Consider the following 22,260-nt stretch of genomic DNA (forward strand, 5'->3'; position numbering starts at 1 on the left):
TAAAACAGTCTTCATATAGTCAGGCTAAATCAGTGCAATGCCTCTGTAAGAAAATCGTGAACAATTCGATCAAAGGTTAGTAACAGTACAGAGAGCAATTCGAACTTCATGGATTGTGCCAGCTCCTCATCAAAGGCTGGGGCTTAATCTGACTATTGGCACCTCTGAGGGCCTAGGCTAACACAATCACTCTTCACAAACCAAGTAGGTACCAAAAGTACTTGAAATGTAAGCTTAGAACAGTCCATTGTTTTCTGTAATCCCAACCAAGAAGATGGATAATTCTGCTTTCTGGTAGCGGGGGCAGGAAGCTACCTTTGACCAGTTAGCTGAATATGGAAAATTGCAGATTCCACCACCTATATAGGGAGATTCCTAATACTAGTGTCTCAGTCATTTTCCATCCCCCACACCCCCAACGACTAGGGGCAGACACCTAGTAAATGATCCCAAATGTTTAGTGTTGTGTGGGTGGCCTACAATGATCTAAAACGATTATAACGTAAGATTATGCATTTTTAAAAGAATTGCTGCTCCAGAAATACAGGGTTTGTAGTTTATTTTGGAAAGGTTTGTGTGCAGACCTATCTCAAATCGAAGTGACATTTTAACAACTGGTCAAAAGAGTTAAATACATTTACTTGAACAAGACATTCGTTTTTTTCAAAGCATAATGGCATGTTTGGTGATATATAGTAGACAGTAAGTATAACCTGTAAAGACAGAAGTCATTTTGTCTGGGGGCTGGAAGGCGAAAATGAGGCAAGGTATCAGGTTTCCTTTTGGTTGTGAGGTCATGCATTAGTGGAGAAGCAATGAACTCCTTCAGAGGTTGAATAAAGAGAGATGCTAGAAGTCTCCTAATTGTGTGGCTTTTTTTTCTCTGGTGTAGAAATTTTAGACTCCACATTGTCTGATTTTCTTTGTGATGAAACAGAGGATAATTGTGGAGTGTGAGGTTAATGTCCTTGATCCTGCACAGTTTTGTGATGCATTCCATTTTTTTTATTTTTTTTGCCATTGACTACTGTGACCTGTTCTCTGACAAAATTATTTTTGTTCGTCTGAGAGCATATTGTAGCATTCATCAAGTCTGGTTTTAGTAAAATTCCTAGTAAGGGTTTATTGCTAACAATATTCTTCATGCATTGGTGTGTTTTGTCATTCAGATTTTTCTTCCACTTACTGCAGTACACAGCATAGGGTAGTGGAGCTCAGTCCACTTCTTCCATTGGCTCACTTTGTGTGCGACTGAATTCTGCTCTTGTTCCACCTGAACTTAAAAAAAGTTGTCCCGTGTAGTGTCATGGATTACAAACCAGGTGTGTCTTTATTGACAAAATGAAAATAGACGTTACTTTTTGATGAGCAGCAAAGTTTTTTTTAAAGAAGCATTGGAAAAACCAAAATGTTGGCTACCAGCGCCAGGCCTGTTAGCTTTGATATTGGTTGTTTTAAAAAGCAGTATTGAAACTGATGTCTTATTAGCTGTTCTCTGTGCCCTTGAAAGTTCATTATGACAGAGCTTTGAAATTCAGACAGATTTCACATTTACTGAACAATTCCAGCGTAAGCCATAAAGGTGGGGATTTATGATTAGTTATTTTTTCAGACAGTAAAGGAAGAATGTGGTCTACACTCTATGGCGCTTGTCACATTTGAGGCTCATGCAGGACTATAATAATAATGCCACAGCCACAGTAAGAATGACTTGCTGAGCATAGTTGTCTTTTTGGCATTGTTTTTCCTCCTGGACATGACTTCAGAATCTGCAATTGTCTCTCTTTAGGTCCTCTGGAGAGTGTGTTCTTGAGCATTGCAGTATTTAAAATGGGCTCAATACCACGTTCATATTTTCTATATAGTCTTCTACTTTGATGCACCCTTAAGGCTGGTGCTGTCAATTGGTAACCATTCCTTACATGAATTATCTGGGCGATTAGGTGGCTTACAATGCGTTTTCACTTTGCTAGTATCCCCATACTTTGGATAAGTGACTCATTTCATTCTGGAACCTAAGCCCGCTAAAGAAACACCCCCTGATCTCAACACTTGAGTCATTCATCAATTAGTTTCACATCCGATTACATCGGATATTCCCTCTCGGAAGCTGTATCTAGCTTAAGTTGCTGAAACGTCAATAATAACAAATATCTGTGCCTCGTCATAATACAATAATGGGGACACTCCAAAATAGATATTTTGTTTACGGTATTAGGCTTTTTTCCCAGCTGCAAAAGCGAAATTCTGTATTATCTATATACAGTTGTGGTGATCGAGCTGGTATGCTCGCTAACATGTCCCTTTGTTTAAAAGAGCTGCAAGTATGGACTGCACACATTCACAGTTGTTTGTACTAAATTCAGAAGATGTCAGAAGTGCTCACCAAGTGGCCACTTAGTGTAGCATTTTGTATTGGAAATGAATAGAATAGTTGTCTAGAATCTTCATGATGAAGGACAACAACTATATGTGAACATTGACCAATCTAGCTTTAATATTACTTGAGAGATCTCAAAGGATAGCACACCAGCTTAAGATCTGCTCATACACAAGATGATCTTCGCACATCAGTCCAGGTGATACATCATTTCAGATGTTACCCAAAAGGTATTGCCCAGTAACTCTACTAACATACGGAGAGTCTCCTTCCATGCCATTTGCCTCCCTGAAAGTTTAGATTGCACAATTATAAGTTTGTGTGATATGTAGGGCAAACACCTCTTTGACCTATGACCAATATTGAGATTTGTCTCATATATAACGCTCTCAATACAACACTGTACCAACCACCTATAGGTTAGCTATATGTTAGACCCCTCAGGAAAATACTTTAGGAGTTGTAGGGGGTTATTGAAAGTGCTTTTCAGATGTCTATAGAATGCAATATATGTGGCAGACTATTATCTCGCCTATTCCTAGAAGCACCTATTTACGTGTAAACCATAATCTCTCATAGGCCATGAACCCCCTACTATTTCGTCCCAGTCTTCATAGCCTATGCTCACAGTTACAGACTGCCACTAATCCCTGGTTTCAATTCTATTATTGATGCTCTCAGTTCATTCCAAATGCAAAGACAGACCCGGTGTTAACTAGTAATGTATTGTAGCATTTCTATCTGCAAATTAGTTTCTGAAAGTATCAGTGTGGGAAACAAAACGTTCTCAGCGATAAAGATATGAGGCAGATGTATTGCGTCCGTGAATCTAAATTCAGAAATTCTTAAACGCATTTAAGATTCAGTGTTTCTTGCCCTTCTAGATGGGGTGACAGCGTGTGTCTGCATAGTCATAAGGTTAATACGGAGGAGAAATTAAAACAACGTTGAGCATAATGTAGCTAACAGCAGATGAGAACCCTGTTTTGTATGCAAGGCCGCAGTGGGGAGATATATGGAAAGCCCAGGGCAAAATAGAAAAGATAATTACATTTGGAATTTTACTGAGTTAAGTCACTTACATCTCCAAATCATCGCAGACAAACGTCTGCAAAAAACTAAGTTTTTTGTTTTTATGTCGAGAAGATACTTTTCTTAATTACATAACTTTTAATTATCTTAAAATCTTATTTTTGCTATGTCACTTGATCCTAAATAAGAGATAAATATTAATCATTGTTCTGCCATGTCTGATTGAGGCATGGACAGGAAATATGGTGTTTATATTAATCGAATCAAAGTTCAGTCAAGGGCATTTTAAGTGTCTTCTGTACCTGATTCCGAAAGGTTAATTCTTTCCTCATTTAATTATTTTAGTTTGGAAAGCAATACATGCAAGCATATTAAATGTGAGATTCGAGAGCAGGGCATCTTCCATTAAGCTTCTATACAATAGCATTCGTCCTTCAATTGCGTCTGAAATGGAAAATTGATTAGGATGCATTAGTATTGCTGCCACTGTCATGCGCCAATATTCCTCACACATTTAGCTGCGCGCTAGATGTAGTTTGCAGTTCCATTGACTTGATGATGCTCTCATTGCTGTTTTGAAGACAAATTGTTTTCTGTTACTGTACTTGCCGGTTAACTCTTACAGCCTTTGCACAGCTAATTACTAAACTCTGATTGCTGATCACCAGAACAGATGTTTATTTGCCTGTTCTTATTTGGGCGTTGATAAAGTGCTTATACTTGAGGTACATTTTCTACTATCTAACACAGGGTTTAACTTCTGTAGTTCCTGGATGAATTCAGATCCTTTTGCAAACAAGAAGTCGCACAGGGATTGGATTCAGTCCTCCGATAATTATCACAGGCTTGCAGCTTTCTCCTGATAAATTCTGGCAGAACAAACCTGCAACATTTATTGACTGGGAAAAGGCTCTGAAAAAAAGGCAAACCATGATGCAGAATTCAGTGTATAAATAACAAATTCTCCATGTCCTGCTCATTTTTATGTTAAAAGCTAGGAATAGAAGGTATTTGCTACATGTTGTAAATAACTGTACCTGTGGTGATTGTAATTACCACGTGTGATAAATACCCGACCGTATTATGACCAACTTTTATCAAATGTTTTTTTCACATTCTCACCTGCTCATCTTGCTTCAGTTTCCTGCAAGCATTTTTCTGTTATTTGCATTATCCTGTATTATAATCCCCAAGTGCCCAATCACTTGAGTTTTCTATAACTGCCCCCAAAATAATTTATCGACAAAAACCAAGACTTGTTGCACTCCATTGTTTCTCTAGTAGGAAAAGTATACAATTTCTTGAGCCTTTACGATTGCTGGATCATCGTTCTAGTTCCCATCTCCATTGTAACTGCGTCAATTGCAGATTCTTCTCTAATTATTTCTAGAGCTGGACGTGCTACTTTCATTGCAAAAATGACATGATATTGTTTTGGCTGTACTCAGCCAAGATCTTCATTCATTGTAGTCTTTCCCGGCGGGCTGATGGCGGCCGGACCTGCGGTCAGCCACGACGGTGATAAACTCAGCTGATCACGACTCCTGTTTTTGCATGCCAGGGTCCCCGCCATGGAAAGGCTGGCAAAACACAGTGCTGGGGGCCACAGGGGGGGACCCCTGACCAGTACCCTCTGAATAAGCACTGTGTCACTGCAGACAGTGTGTATTCGGAGGGTCCTTGTGCGATGTCATTGGCCTCGGTTCCATTGGGAGCCGAGGCCAGTGCCGCCACACGGTATCCACTGGGCTGACTGGTGGAAACATCAGTTTTCTAAGGTTTCCACCAATCAGCCCAGTGGAAACCTTGCAATGGGCTCGGATGGGAGGTTGGGGGTGGGTGGAGACCACCAGCTCCACAGTGGTCTCCTCTCCACGGGGCTGGCTGCCATCCTCGTAATGATGCCCTAAGCCTTCATTAGTGAATAGAATGCTGGACACCATAAAATATTATGACTTACTTGCACAACACACTTTGCATAGTTGTGCTGCTAGTGACAAGACCTGCTCAACCAAATGTCTTTTAGTGCCGCCACAAGAGAAGCTGCAGTGTTGTTTAGTTCGTTTTTCTAGAAGGAAGGCAGGTTGAAGGATTCAATATTTGTAGAGCACAATTTCAATAGTTGATCACTTCCTGTTCTAGAAAACCCAGTGTGCCACAGTTTACCGTCAGGTCTTGTTGGCTTGGGTTGACTAAGAATAGTATTTTACACTCTTTTTCTGATCCACAGAGGATAACTCAGTAAGGCATGAAGCATAGGATATCAGTTTTTTGGTCCATCTTTTCAATCTCCAGTACTTACTCAGGGGAATGTTAAATGAAGGAATAGGTCTGAGAACTATTTTGAAAATTATGATATACTGGAGCGAAGGGAGTTTGGGGACGTGACATTACAATCTGACATTACAATCACTCTGGATTTCTATCCTCTGTCTTCTCAGGCAGTTTTGCTTGCAACAACAGTAATGTATTTTGTTTCATAACTAGTTTCCCACCAGTTTTGCCATTTCAAAGGCATGTAAATAACAGTTGTCACTGTTACCTAGTGTAACCATATACATTTTAACAACCTCAGAAGGATTAAAGGCAATGGCATTCAAACACATGACCTGCAGGTCTGATACTACCGTATTTTCTGTTTGATGCTACAGAGAACACATTTCCTAAGTAAGTTAGTCATCTTTTCACATAGAAATTCAGTTAAGGGCATTGATAGTTGTTGCTTTGCAGAGTATAATCTATCAATAATTTTCAGTCTGGTAATTCCGCAGTTTTGGCTCAACTTGTAGTAACAGGTTTTAAAGGCTACACAGACCATTTCTAGTGCAGCTTTGTTCTCCAGTTATCGATGTTATCTTGGGAGCAGTATATTTATTATTATATTTATTATGCAATGCTACGTGCCTCCGTTTGATTACTTCAGTTTGCTTCGCAGAGAGGGAGAGGATATAACAGCATCAAAGAGTGAGCAGTTAGAGTCCACACTAACCTGTGGTTCGCTCCCCTGGAACTCGCACATTGTGACCAGTGTTCTCTGTTGAGGTCAAGTAAGTGCAAACCTGAGGAGTTCAATTTTCCATTGTTTACCGAATCTCAATTATTTGAGTTCGGATCAGAAGCTCATACTGAGGCTATTCTAATCTTTAGATACTTTTACACACAGGGATCTTTCAGCTTGTTATAGCGCCCTAAATGTTGTTAACTGATGTGATGGGTGGAATTTATTTGACTGTCATTGGCTGGGACATACTTAGGTGTCTGATTCTGCAGCTATATATAAGGCCGCTATCCCAGTATTTATGGTGAATTGTGCACAGCGCCTTGAAAATTTGATCCTGCGATTTGATGTTAAGTCTGAGGTGGTCCAGTTTGTGAAGGTTAACTAATGCAGAGGCTGGTCACTTTGTTTTGATACCTTTGGAGTCTAGCCTGATATGCTCCGAGCAATACATCGAGTGCCTAAAATATTTGGAGACACTCTCAGCCAGGTCTGATGATGCTGTGTGACTACATTATGGCATCTCGCTTGATGAAGCAAGACAACACAAACGTCTTGTTTTTTCCTGCCTTCTGTACTGTATGGCAGGAAACTAAATTGGCACAAGAAAGATTTTTTTTTTTTTTTTTGGGAGCGGGGGCAGCCTGAAAAAAAAGCAAATTGGGGACAGAGCGAACACCACATATGCATTGATTGATCCCTAGACACTGCTCTACACCACTTGACAGGTTAACCCTACACCTTTCTGACTGTGTGACAGAGGCTAGTGGAGTGTTTTTTTCTCACTCATTGGCCACCTACCTGTCTGAAGAATCAGAAATGGACACGTACTTGGTGTTATGAACTAAGGGTTAGGCGCTTCTTCTGTGAGAACAAGACGACTGTGGTAGTTGTAAATCTGTATTCCGGAAACAAACACCTTAGAGATTGCGTGGCTTCTTTCACAGGTGCTTTCTAGTTACTTCTGGCATCGAAGCACTGCCTTTGTTGCATTTTACAGGCTGCCGTGGGTTGTTTTCTCTAAGCACATCGTGTTTTTATAGGTCTCATTGTTCAGCATTTCACAGTCGGTGGTGTGATGTGTCACTTCGAATCAGGAGTCTTAACCTTCAAATGTAGAAGGATATGTTTGTCGTGTAACACAAAGAACACTATACACTCTAAGCGGAAATGTAAATTATGATTGAAGCCTTCCTATGTAAAGTATTCATCGTTCTCATCCCTATTTATCCAGCATGTCCTTGAAAACGTTACGATTTCTTAAATAGGAAACTGAATAATAAAGCCAGCTTTTCTTAAACACTTATTGAATTGGGCACAAAGGAGGCATCATGGAGTTAGTTCCTGTGCATCTTTCACTTGTTAGTTGCTACATAGTGTCATGGTTACAGCGTACATTGCCTGTTGGCAGCACTCTTTTTATAGCTCCTTGTGCCCCGTGACTTCCTTCCCAGAGAATGCTGTTGTAATAAAATACAATGTCTTCAAAACTCTATTTTACATTCATTGATGCAAAACTGATGAGCGCTTCCTCTTACCACCGACCAGGCAATCCTCACTGACTGCACCCCAAGAATTGAGCTAGTGTGTGAAAATACAGCAATGCAATTCGGATTGTGAATCTCACTTTGCCTTAATGCAAAGTTTAAAAAACACAATGAAAAAAAATAATTTGTTTTTCCTGCGAGCCGTCATTTATTTTTACTGGTACTTACAGTATGCACTGCTCTTTTGTTCTCATTAAAGGAAAACTGTCCCAAAAATGTAAGGGAAACTGCCCCAAAATATTGTCAATACATTGATGGCAGGCAATGTTAATATTTTCCTAAAAGTCAAGAGTTGTCAGTGTTGAAATTAAGAGTTGACAGCAACCACAGCATGACATAACCACAGCCAACATAACATAATAGTCTGAACAAATGTGCACCTTTCAGAATGCTCTTTGGCTGTGTATTCAGTGTTTAACGTTTTGTAAAACGGATGTACTCGGAGTAATGATATCTCAGAAACAAATCTGAGAGTTATAAGGCATTATCAATCTTTTTCTCTCCATCTTCTCAAATGAATTTATTTTTCAGGGGCTTTGAAGTCGCTCAGCACTTAATAGGAGTCGGACTCTGTAAGGTCTCCTTACCTTTTCTTTAATTCATTGTATAGAGCCAGTTGGGCACTGATTTCCGATTTGTTGGTGTTTTTGTTTTGTGCAGGAATTTTAACACAACATTATACAATCAGTTGTTTTGTTTGGTATCACTGCACATCATTGTGTTAGTCGGGGCCTGCCATATGAAGTTAAATCCGTTTTATTTTTAAATCATAGCATATTTTGCTTTTTCCTACATTAGATATGGATGGAGGAAGTCTTTTATTTCTGACTCGTCTCACTATAATGGCTTCTTTGTACAGATGCCCAACATAGACTGTTGTGAACGTGTTTAGACAGTCACTGCAGTGTTCCATCATGCATTGTATTGTATGGATGGGACACACATATGGAACCATTATCATACTATGAATGCAAAATATTGCGCTGATATTTTTGTTCTAGCTGATTTGTATGCATTGTTGTTAGGTTTTATCACTGTTCTCATATTGCCTCATTGTGTGTGTAATGTTGTTTGTGTGTGTGTGCTTGTGCGTGCGTGTGTCAATTTTTTCCATTTTTTTTTAGAACTTGAACAGTTTGTTTAATCCATCTGAACAAGGGGCAAATGCGACTTCTTAAGCTTGCAAACACTCCATTGTTCTTCCAGAATTTACCTCTGAAGATGTACACAGGCTATTTTGGGTTAAATGTTATTTGTGAAATCCTAAACCAACTTGCTGTGCTCAAAACTGTCAGTGTTAATATTTTTTTAAAATGTGATCTGATCTGAAGTAGCTCCCAATGAAGTAACAGATCAAGCTTACAACCTTCAGCTCCATGCGTAAATCATACTGGCTGATAGTGAGGGGCGGGGACTAAAACCAGATGGCACCAGAGATCTTGGTCTCAGCAGCTATCTGCTAAACAAAATGAAACTGGACCTAACTAGAGTGTGATTTGGTAGATCCCTACCTTGAAAGGCCCTCATGACTACATCATCCTAGTCCCCAATCTGGATCGACGAGGAATCCTTTGACTTCCAGGAAATAATATTAAATCACAGCCATTTTGCCTACCTAGACACGGAGGAGAACCCTTTGACTAACAGGACGTTTCTGACTTAAATGCTTACAAAAACTGAATGCATGTCCAGCCCCTCTCTGTAGCCGTTTTAATTATGAAGCTGCACCCAGGTGGCATCGGGGCAATATCAGTAAATACATATTTGTTTTACATTATAATGTAGACAAATGTCACTTTTGGAAAATTAAACTTCGATGTTGAATAAGATCCTGCAACAACTGATCAGGAGAGCAGAGAAGGAACCGAAGTGGAGAATAACCAAAGCCTATGGGCCACCAGTCAGTAGAAGAGGGGAGAAAGTGAATGTTGGTGGCACAGTGATGACTTTCTTAGATTGACCAGGAAGCTAAGAGACTGTTCTCATAGCAGCGTTGTTGGAGACAACTGTGGTGTTGGACAGCCATCGACTACTTTTCTCTCCTGACACGAGCCCCATCACCCTGTTCAGGAAGAAAGCACTTATGGAAGTTCATAGAGCTATCCGGGCCAAAGGCATTGAAGCATTATTATTGTTCCTTGTACAACAGAAGGTCTCATTTCTGAGCAAGAAACCAGTTTCTCCAAAAATAAAGCAACCAAGTCTTTTTTGGAAGGGCTAAAGTGGAATGCCAAATGAAAAGCTCAGTACACTTTTGCCGTGGGTGTTGGTACTTTCCTCGGGGGAGGTGGTGGGAGTGGCTGATAACTAACCCGTTGTTGTTGCTGGAGTGCTTCTTGTGTGAGTGATAGGGGTTGTGGATTTGGAACAATAAAGGAATCCTTTTCTTCCTTATGTTACTTCTCCTCTTTGGGCTTCTCTATGATCCTGTGAATATTGCACGTTGTTGCTATTGGTAAAGTGACTTTATTCAAATATTTCCCAAAATGTTACTGTAGTTTTTTTGGGGTCAGTTTCTTCCATGAATGGTGAGTATTGTCGTGTGATGCCTTGATAACAAGGATAAGAACTGACTTTGAACACGTGGTTTAAATTGAAACAATTTAAGCCAATGGCAGAATTTAATTAATAACAATAACCTAGTGTACCAGTACAGAATTAGCTGAGGTAGAGCGCTGTATATGAAAATTAGATAATGTTTCACCTTCTGCATATATTCCTGTCACACACATAGGAGTCTATTACTTGTGACTTTATGGTCTGCAAAAAGTTTTAGATCTGTACTATATTGGAATCCGTTTCTTCAGGTGAAGAGGAGTGTAAATCTTATTCCAAACATTGCACATCTGGCGAGCTCAGGCAATTGAGTGAACGATAAAAGTGATACATGCTAATTAAATAGAGGAGTTGAAATAGTAGAAATGACTACCATGTTTTTTGCTTCTTTGGGTAGACCAGAGGTGTTAGCAAGCCGATTGGTCTTATATTTTCAAAAATTACGAACATATTATTTCATAGGCATATATTGCGCTGAGGAAATAAGCCAACATGTCCATTGTATGGTTCAGAGAGCCTTTTGAGAAAATGTGCATGTCCCCTTAGCCATACTAATCCCATCATCTTCAAAAAGCAAATCTTGAAGATCCACAAATCATTTGCACCCCATCAAGGCCGAAGTAGGTCGCATCTTAAGAGTTTGGTTCTGATGTATTTATAAAAGATATCAGAAAAGACGCTCTGTGCTAACATGTTGACAGTGCTGCTATGTTAATTGTCTAACACCCACTGTCCTCTTCCTAGGACAGTTACCCCAAAGAACTTGCTGTAATCCTTTTTTCAGAATATCACTAGTGCCAGGTGTGTGTACCTCTTAATTTCAGAACTTGGTTGCACCACATTTGTGCACTTAAATGTTTTTGTTTCCTTCGCAACTTTTCTTACTGCTCGAAATTTCTTGTACCGCTAATTGCGGTTTATTTTCTTGTTCATAAAAACCCACAAAATCAGAGGGGATGATCTAAATGCCAGTTTGAGTCTAAGGTGGATAGCAGCACATAGACAAAACTCCTGTTTGTAATCTTAAGAATCATGTCCATTTACAATGCCTGGAGAACGGTAGACTGTTATAGGTGATCTTGGTTCAGTATTATGCATTGTTCTCCCAATTGATAACCAATCAGTATTAATATCAGATATGCATAATAATCATTGTATTGAAATGTAATCATTATTCCATGTAGTTCTTATTTTTTTATCTCTACATTAGTAACGTAAAGCAGAACGTTCTAAATACACCTGTTGCATAAAATTAAAAATAGGCTTCATTGGTTACTTCACTTTTTGAGGCATTGTCACTTAATTTATCTCAGTTTTGTGAGGACTGAGCTCGCATTGCGAAGTGGATTCTAATAGAGGCTTGTTCTTATCAAAGTGATTGTTAGCTTTGTGCAGATGTAGGACTTGCTGACTATTCTTGGCTGGTAGAAGTTTATACCTTGCCGCAGCACGAGCAGATGAAATGATCTAAACTCCAATTTATTCTCCATTACAATTCCTTGATTAAGGGGTGACCGCTGGGCAGTGGCCACCTCCTTTCAGTTTCCATCACCCCTTCTGTTGATGAACAAAATTATCTTTGATATTTTTAACATTCACAAGACAGTTTGTCTTCTTTGTAATGTATTGTCTTGTTTCATCTACCCAGTGTCTAATTCAAAGATATACCCTGAATCATTTGGTGGAAATCAGTCAATCAATCAATCACATTTATAAAGCGCGCTACTCACCCGTAAGGGTCTCAAGGCGCTGGGGGAGGAGCGGGGGGGGTCAGTGCTCGAAGAGCCAGGTCTTGAGCTGCCTTCTGAAGGAGAGGTGGTCCTGTATGGCGCGAAGATGGCTGGGAAGAGAGTTCCAGGTCTTCGCTGCCAGGAAAGAAAAGGATCTTCCTCCGGCGGTGGCTTTGCGGATGCGGGGTACGGCTGCCAGGGCTTGTCCGGTCGAGCGTAGGGTGCGCGGAGGAGTGTAGAAGGAGACGCGGTGGTTGATGAGTTTTGGTCCGGGGTTGTGCAGGGCTTTGTGTGCGTGGTTGAGGAGTCTGAAGGTGATCCTCTTGTTGACTGGTAGCCAGTGAAGTTTCTTCAGGTGTCCTGAGATGTGGTGGTGGCGGGGTATGTTCAGGATGAGTCGTGCGGCAGCGTTCTGGATTCGTTGAAGTTTCCTCTGCAGCTTGATGGTGATGCCGGCGTACAGAGCGTTCCCATAGTCCAAGCGACTGGTGACGAGGGCGTGGGTGACGGTCTTCCTGGTGTCGGTGGGGATCCAGCGGAAGATCTTTCGGAGCATGCGGAGGGTGTTGAAGCATGCCGAGGTCACCGAGTTGACCTGTCTGGTCATGGAGAGGGAAGAGTCCAGGATGAAGCCGAGGTTGCGTGTGTGGTCGGTGGGTTGGGGAGTGCTGCCTAGGGCGGGAGGCCACCAGGAGTCGTCCCAGGCGGTTGGTGTAGGGCCGAGGATGAGGACCTCCGTCTTCTCTGTATTCGGTTTAAGCCGGCTGTCTGTCATCCAGTTCGCTACTTCCTTCATGCCTTCGTGTAGTCTGGCTCTTGCTGAGGTGGGGTTGTGGGAAATCTGTAATACATAGAGTGGGAGTGACCAGGACAGTACATTTTCTACCTGGATGGCACTGTAATGCTGTGAAAAAGGTTTTTTGAGGGACATGGCAATTATCACTTCATACCCCATTGCAGAATTGAAGCCCCTGCTACATTCGTGGTTATGTTAATAATCTTTGTAATGGTCAGTGCATAAATGCATGAGCACACAAAATACACTGAATTGTCAAAAAGATTCATCATTGAACTTTCCTTACTGGAATTTTACATTTGCTCTGTTCCATTTTTGACATTCTCCATTTCCTCGAAACGTTAAGCCTTCCTGTTGATCTGTTTGATTTGCTGATTTTATCTGGTTATATTGTTGCACATACCTGTTTGTTGTGCCGCATACCTTGGAATCTGATGTGAATTTTTTTTCTTCGGCAGGAGATATTTACACTACTAGTAAATATTTGGGATGTTGCATACTCACTGAAGAGGGCTACTTGGTTCAACTCATGAACTCTTCAATCTAACCATGCTTCATAGGATTTTTTTCAATGTTATTAAATAATGAGTCTTTAAAATGTATCAGTCTATTTTGTACATTGCAGCCTACTGGAGATTTTACTCACTGATCGATTAACTGATATTAATTCCTTTGTTAGCTTTCAAAAGACAAAGAACGCCTGCAAGCAATGATGACACATCTGCACGTGAAGTCAACAGAGCCAAAAGTTACTCCACAACCGGTAAGTAACAAGAACGCATAAAGGATATATATATATATATATTTCTGTTATCCATTCACTGAAAAACTGCTTTTTACTTAGTTTCAGATTACGAAAAGTCATGTAGTTGAAACAGGTTAAGAACAATGAGAAGTGTTCTCTATTCATCAGCCCTCTGCCTCTGCTTGGTTTCGCCAATTAAGAGAGGTATTGAGGTGTTTTCTGTGAAGGCTCATCTCAACAGGATGAAAATTCCTTCTTCCTACAGAGGTGTCCAAAACATGTTTTGAACTTTACCAAATTCAGCAAATTCAAACTGAATTGTCTTTACGCCCATGAAATATGGACATTATCTATGTGGGTCTCTCTTTTATTGAGTGAACTGCAAAATGTGATTGACATGCTAGAGAGGGTTACAGATTGCTTGCCATCCACTGAGCAAGGAGTAAAGTGTATTCACCCAAAACAGCACTGTTTAACTGAGGTCCCATAGATATCTGCATGAGCCATCTCAAGGTTAATGCCTTTGAAGCGCTAGCTAGAGTGATCAGGGGCTTCCAGTAATATGCAGATTGTAATGACCTGGTCGTAAATGGAGAGTGTTAACAGAATCATGCCCTCCTTGGGTATATTCAGGCAAGAATAAGGCTCAGCACAGTCATCTATGGGGCAAAGATGAAGAGTTGGTGCCTTCTGTGCTTGTCCCCCATATCTTCCCTTTATCCGGTCACTGGAGATCTTGAAGTCAAAAAGACATCTAGTTTGATGATTTTATGTAAGCCCGCCTCAGATCTGAAACTGCAAAGATTGTCATAATTCCTAATCTTGAAAAAGTTAAATGGAGTGGTGGCTAAGAGGATGAGGGGGCTAAAAGTACAGTTCAGCATTGCAGGCTATCATGCATTGAACAGTGTCCCTTTGGATTTTTTAATCACATAAATACAAATGATCGATAGCAAGAATAAAGGGTCATGTGAGGAAGTTGGTTACAAGTTTGGCCAGAATGTCCTTTTCTCTCAGTTAATTGTAATGGCATAGTCCTAATTGGCTTTAAAATGTAAACCATTTGAAAATAGCCTATTAAATTATGTAAGGTAAGCACTGTGAGATAGTTTTGAAATTGTAACCAGTGGTGCTTTTCAAGAACTACAGTGTGGAAGAGTGGTAGTTGGTATTTGGGTAAGGTTACCAGATTACTTACTTGCCAAGTACTCAATGCTCCTCTTGTGGGATTATCTTTTATATGTCTCTGTTTTCAGGTGCGTTAGTTCATTTGGAACAACTTAAGTGTCACAACTACAACTCTCGAAATTCATTACATTCTTGAACTATACCATTAGTGTGGAATACTATCTCCTTGGTGACATGGAGTCATCTTGTAACCGTATTTGTTGGTGCAGTTGTTATAGGCATAGATCTGAATGGTGATCCTGATGTATCATTCTAGTTGCAATGGGCAGAATAGTAGCAACATGATGTTTGCCCTTCTGACCATTAAGGCTTCACATCTTTGGTACGCATATTTCTAATGGATAGAGATTGTAAACTGCGAGCAGCAAATTACAGTGAGAAGAATTGCCAGAAAAGTCATCTTTGCACAAAAATATATTTTGGACATATGAGCACCATAAATGTCATTGGGGTGACCGTATGAACCATGGCAGCATCACCCAGTAGAGGTGAATTGAGATGGGAATGGTTTTGCTTTATTGTTAAAACGAGACATGTTTTATATTCTGTTAAATTATAGCTTTGATGGGGACCTCATACTAAATTTATTTTTACCTGCTCCATTGAAATGTCTGTACCACTGCTCAACATTATCTCTCTGTTGCTCTGCACAGTGTTTCTTTATTAAAAGAAATAGGCATGAATATTTGTGACTGAAAAATTAATAGCTTTTGAATTCACACACAGCAGGTTTTCTATAGTAAAGAAGTCCAATATTGCTGTGCAGCACTTCTCTAACCATTTATTTAGAGTCCAAGTCAAACCTTTGACAGCCAGAGCAGTGTTACAAGCCAACATAAAGAACCCCAAGATGTAAACCAACAATAGGCAGTCTGTGTGAGGTTTCCCATTGTCAAATGCATAGATTGTTTGGATTAGTTTATGTAAATGTACTGTTGTATTACCCTTTGGAAAAAAAGATCACATTTGTGTATGAAAAGTGGTTTCGTTCGCAGGCAGCATTTAAAATTCCATATCCTTTAACTTGCATGTTAGAAGCAAACGGGTGCCTGACAGCCTTAGATTGTGTGCAACTCTCTTAGGTTGGAACAGCATTCTTTTCAGTGATTGAAAAATAACTTTTTGCATTATAGAGGGCATCTGATGAATCATGAATTATTGTAACACTTGTACAGGTAAAGCGTATGGAAATTAATTATAAAATTCAGCTGCTTTGTGGCTGGCGTAATTATTCGCTTCCATTGAAAAGGAACAGCGCGTGCTTAAACTATATTTAAACCTCTCCTGCTCCCCCAGTCCTCCCCAATCCTTTTAATTCAATGGAATGAGACTTTTGCCAGGCAACTGAGATGACCCTTATTACAGGGCTCAGCAGATATCTTTTTATGTCCAGTAATTAATTTCCACCAGCACATCTGAATGTGTTCTATAGTTGTTGAGGTATGTTTGTGGGGGAGTTGTTATTAAAATGCACCTTTTTCGTAGAATGTTTCTGAATGTAAATGCCATGAATTAATTTAAAGGATTTAGCACTGTGCTCTTGTTGGCAATAAATATCCCCTATTTTATAATTGCCTCGTTTGCCTGACACAATGGATGATGAAACTTGGTGCTTTATTATTATCAATTTGTGGTTTAAATAATTCCTTCTCTTACTGGATAGGTTGCAGTTTGCTGTTGTCTTGTGTATGATCCTGCAGAGTGGTGCTGCACAATGACTGGGTTTTGATGGTAGTCGGTGTCTATATCTGGTATCTAGCATATTGAACTAGTGAATCATATACTCTTTTATGGTGTGTTTATATGGACTGAGGCCCTCCTGCGTGAAAAAGTGGTCCATGGCTGGCCCAGTTGCACATCACAAACCTTGAGTGAAATGGAGACTTTGTATTCAAACAACCGATCTGAGACAAAATGTGGGATTCTGTTCATTGCCATTGGTTTGCTGGCGAATCTGGGCACCTGTAGAAATATCTTGAGGAAGTATCATGACAACACTTTTAGAACACCTTCACCCATTTTTAAATATAGTGAGGTGTATGGTCCGGTAAGTTACTAGCATAAGTGTACATAATGTATCGAGATAAAGCATGTAATTCATTTAAGGATGTAGATTATAGGCAGGTAAAAAGAGTGCGAGAGGAAATAGCAAGTTGGGGGATAAATTGAACAGTTAAAAAATGTATTAAATTCTCTGAGACTATATAAGGATGCAAGAACTGATCAGCTACATAAAATTCTGACTTCTTCTCTTTAGGGTACTGGTTGAGAGGAAACATCTGTTGCATGTACATTTAAAAGCCAAGGGTATATCTTTACTAATTGTAAAGAATGCAAATGACTGCAATAGGTATTTGCTGAAGAGACTGTGTCGGATTTAGCTGCTAAAGACTTGAACACGGTACTCTGTATGTATTCCAGTCATAATGCCGAGGTGTGATTGTCGAAGAATGCATCTGGAGGGTGTCTGAGGTCACTGACAAACTGAAATCTAAAATTGCATCTTCAGTAGTTCTTGTGTGGGTTGGATCAGAAATGTACACATGTAGATTTCCAGGCGCAATCCCAGACCATTATATATATGTGATTATGTTAAATGGTCTCAAGAAGCATGGTTGAAAATACATTTCTTATTTTTGCAGAGTTGCGAGGGAAAATAGACTGTCAGCACAAATTAATTGTTTTCCATTGTTTTATACAGAATAAATGCTGCAAAATGAAAAATATTGGCGAGTTGGTGAATCACATTCAATGGTCTTTCCCCATTTCTTTGTGAACCACAGTCTGATAGGAGAGTGTGCACATTGCACAGTTTGGTGTATTTGACACACAATTTAATGAGTGTTTTTCTGAATTGTCACTTGAGGCCTTTGTAAGCTGACTAAAAAAAGTCATAAGAAGCCCCCCACCCACCAAAAGCTGTTTATTTATTTTTATAGGGTTTTCATGTAAGATTTTATGATTAGCCAAACCAAGTTACGTTTTTACATTGTTTTTACAAGAAAGGTTTGTTTGTGTGGAAGAGAAATTTGTGCAGCCGTCTCTTTTCCCATTCATATTTAGAAATATTGATAATTTGACAAAAAACGTCTCTAGTTTTCTAAACAACTTTGTTGCTCTTTCAGGGTTGTGTGTTTGAATAACACCTCTAACATTGCCCAGCTCCCTAACAGAATGGTTTTCTGGAGCTGTGGAAACGATCTGGATAGCAAACAGTCGAGTAGAACAAACTTGATTCGGTCATGCTCTGACCATAAAAGCACATTGTAAACAATCATAGTCGCATGTCAAAGAAACAATACTCGATAAAACAATTTAAATTAATAAAACATCAAAATACATTAAACCCACAAGACAACCCAAACTTTAAGCAGCTATTTCCCTCTCAGCTTCAAGGCAGCCAGCATAAAATGTAATAAGACAAACACATTTTTGGAGAGGGCAAACTCTATAGAAAGCACATAGCCTCCTTATAGGTCATAAATGCATTCTCTCTCAAGATAGGATATAAAAAACGGGCAAACAATCATCCATGTTGCAAGAAAGTATATAACAAAAGTATTAAAATACCTTCAAAGCTGACCAGCACACAAATAAATGGCTTTGTCTTTTGCTGATGTCCTTTACTAATAATGCAAATTGGAGTTAATTTGAGTCAAAAACAGTCTGTAGAAAGCTTTTAAAATTAATAATGTGGATAACAGTGTTAGAAATTGCAAGATGGTTCATACTTATATTCTGCTTCACAGCTGCTAAATACTGTGGTGTCATAGGTACAGACACAAAAATGCATCATAGAGTAGTGTAGTTAATCAAAACGTAGTGCATTCTTTATGATGCCATTTTTTTCCTATATTTTTGCAGATAGGATTCATTCGGATTATAAACTGACTTAATAGGCAATCTGTGTCTCTTGCTTCTATATCAGTTTCCGCTGCTTAAAGCTATCATCTTACATTTTGGTAAACAATATTTATATACTTATTCTTGGGTGTGGAATCAGCAGCAGTATTACAAATTAAGCATTACTGAATAAGAAGAATCTGCCACCCGCAAAGAAAGTAATATTGTTCTTTACTAATGCCAAAATTGTTATTGTTCTGCGCTGTGCAGGGATAAAGAACGTTTTAATTAAGTAATATATGTGTATAAGCACATATATGTGTGTGTGTGTGTGTATATATATATATATATATAAATATTTATATTTTAAAATAAGACTAAATTCCAGTATGGCTGGATATGAAAAGGTTTTTTCCCAATTTAAGGTAATCTTACACCAGATTAAAGTTTACAGCCTATTTACAAAGGTGCTGAACTCGCTAAGCTATGAAAAACACACATGACTAGTTTACTCATATGTGCGTAACTTTAATGGGCTTTAAGAGGTATGTTTTAGAAGTGAAGTGTGTGTGTGTCTGTCTATATATATATATATATATATATATATATATATATGTATGTATGTATATATAGATATATATATAGATACAGATAGATATATTTATTTCTCAGCTCAGCGTCCTCTCTCCTTATCACCCTCAGGGGGGCACAGCAAACAGATAAATTTAAGGCCAGAATTGCGGGATGATCAAAAATGTATTCAACAGGTGCCAGATATTCCAAAAAGGTGCGAACAATGAAAAATGAAACGGTCAGCGCAATTTGGCTACACGCCTTCGACTGGGCATATATATATATATATATATATATATATATATATATATATATATATATATATATATATATATACATATACACATACATACATACATACATACATACATACATACATACATACAGCAATGAAAGGCCCAAGTGTGAATGTTGCATCATGTGTGAAAAAGAATGGCAGTCACCCTAGTATTCAAGTGGGGTGCAGGAAGAAACAACATGTAGTGCAAAATATTTTTGTGTATGAGAAAAAAATGAGTCTTGAACCTAATTCAGAAGCATCTACTTTTCCAAACCTAGGGTCTGTCTTAGCATTTGGTTGAGCAGGAGGAATGTTCTAAACCGTTATTCCACCTTCCTCACCAAAGGTGCGGTTCCGCCACTTTATTTTGAATCAGGGAAACAAATGCCATCCAATCGGCAAGGTCCCGGTGGCTCCTCTGAAAGTAACTCCCGATCCCGCAATCCATCTGCTGTAGGTCTGCAGGGTTGTGGTGATGGTCACCTGCCCTGTTGAGGGCAAGTCTACAGTCACTCCTGCCCATATCCACCATCAACAGCACATCAAAAGTGAACAAGTAAAACATTGAATACCCCCCACACACTGGGAAAACATTTGCTGTGCATAAAACTCCCATTTTGGGATTTTTTTGGGCTGAAGAAAAGTGTTAATTGAGCAGGCATTTTAAGCATGTCTTCCACTTGAAAAGCACTCAAACCATGGTGGTGGCGGCTCTCTTCATAGTATAGAGATCCCAATTAGGCGGGAATCTCCAAATACAGTTGGCATAGTTCATGATATCTGTTAGACCTGTCAGCTCTGGGCGTGGTTTTCCCTATCTTTTTGGCTTCTGACCTCCTGTTTTTTATCTGAATTTCGTTTTTGCTGGCTTTAAGACTCTGGGCTCTTTACCACTGCTGACCTGTGATAAAGTGCAAGTGCTGCCTGTCTAAAACGGTACTGGTTATTAGTTTACCCATGATGGGCATATTTGATTTGTCATTAAGTCCCTAGTAAAGTGCACTAGAGGTGTCCAGGACCTGTAAAGCACATGCTACTAGTGGGCCCGCTGCACGGATTGTGCCACCCACAAGTAGCCCTGTAAACCTGTCTCAGACCTGCCACTGCAATGTCTGTGTGCAGTTTTAACTGCCAGTTCGACCTGGCAAGTGCACCCACTTGCTAGGTCCGAACCTTCCCTGTTACTACATGTAAGCCATCCCTAAGTAGGCTCATGGCTGCCCCATGGGCAGGGTGCAGTGTATTTAAAAGGTAGGACATGTACTGATGTGGTACATGCCCTGGTAGTGAAATACTGCTCAATTAGGTTTTCACTATTGCAAGGCCTCTCTCTCCCACAGGTTAACATGGGGATTGCCTTGCAATATCTTTCAAGTGTTATGTCCCAATGAAAGCAGATAGAAATATGGAGTTTCAGGTCTCTGAACAAACAATTTAAAAATACATCTTTTGGTGAAGTTGTTTTTTTAATTGTACGTTTGAAAATGGCACTTTTAGAAAGTGGGCATTTTCTTGCTTAACCATTCTGTGCCTCTGCCTGTCTGCTGGAATGCACGTCTGGGTCAGGATGACAGTTGGGCTGTTTGTGAATTCACTCAAGACAGTCACACAAATAGAGCTGAGGTGTGCCCTGTATATCCTGATGGGTCTTCCTGGGCTAGAGTGGTGGGAGAAGCTGATTCTTGCACCTGATTAGGGCAGTGCCTGTCGTTACACAAAGCAGTCTCCTCCATACCCCCCCTTCCCCCCTGGAGTGTGTCTCGGGCCAGGGCAGGAAAGGCATGGTCTTGTGCACTACAAAGACTTTCCATTGAATGTTTGAATGTTGCCTACTTCAAAGGCAGAAATTAGTGTGAGTGTTGAATCTCTGAGACCACAACTTTAGAACACTTCTGGACTGAGGACATTCTGCCTAGAAGAAGAGCTAGGTGCCGTAGGAGGGACTGCCACTCTGCCTGTTGATTTGCTGTGCTGGCCAGCTGTTTGCCGCTTCTGTCCTGGAAGCGAAAGGACTGGATTTGGCTTTATGCATCCTGCCTTCCAAGGGCTTGAACTGAGCTTGCCTCCTGTAGGAAGTCTCAGGAACATCAAGGACTTCATCTGCCAGCTGCTGGGCTCTCTTGCTGAGAGTCCTGACTCGCCAAGTGATATCAAATCAGTTCCAGGGCCCATGGGAGTGAGTTCTGGGGCAACCAAGAAGAAACCAAGTGCATCACCTCCAGAGCGAATTCAGAATGGTGGTCCCCACTGAGAGCAATGACCAACACTGCAGTCCCAACACCCCTGCAGCGCCTCTTAAGTCCTGCCATAGCATGAGTCCTTTTGTGGTGTTTTCACTGTGTTACAGTGTGTGTGTGTGTGTGTATACAAATAATTTACACATTGCCTCTGAGATAAGGTTGACTGCTCATTCCAAGCTACCAAGGGGGTGAGCAGGGGTTATCTTATCTTTATGACTCACTTACCCTGACTAGTGTGAGGGTCCCTTCTTGGACAGGATGCAAACCACTTCCAACTAGATACCCCCATTTCTAACAATATCTGTCCCCATGGTGGAAAAGAGAAGCATCTACTAGGATTTGAATAGGGTCC

General features: G+C 40.0%; 1 protein-coding gene across 21 annotated transcripts in view; it reads left to right on the top strand.

The window, feature by feature from the left end:
- Nucleotides 1-22,260, top strand: part of FOXP1 (forkhead box P1) — a 767,794-nt gene that overhangs the window by 697,869 nt on the left and 47,665 nt on the right. For all 21 annotated transcript variants that reach the window (XM_069206714.1, XM_069206716.1, XM_069206710.1 and 18 more), the window contains one exon: nt 13,719-13,802. In XM_069206714.1, the coding sequence (XP_069062815.1) occupies nt 13,719-13,802 (84 nt within the window). The remainder of the gene's footprint in view (nt 1-13,718; nt 13,803-22,260) is intronic.

The sequence above is a fragment of the Pleurodeles waltl genome, chromosome 9 (genome assembly GCF_031143425.1).
Source record: "Pleurodeles waltl isolate 20211129_DDA chromosome 9, aPleWal1.hap1.20221129, whole genome shotgun sequence".
Lineage (NCBI taxonomy): Eukaryota > Metazoa > Chordata > Amphibia > Caudata > Salamandridae > Pleurodeles > Pleurodeles waltl.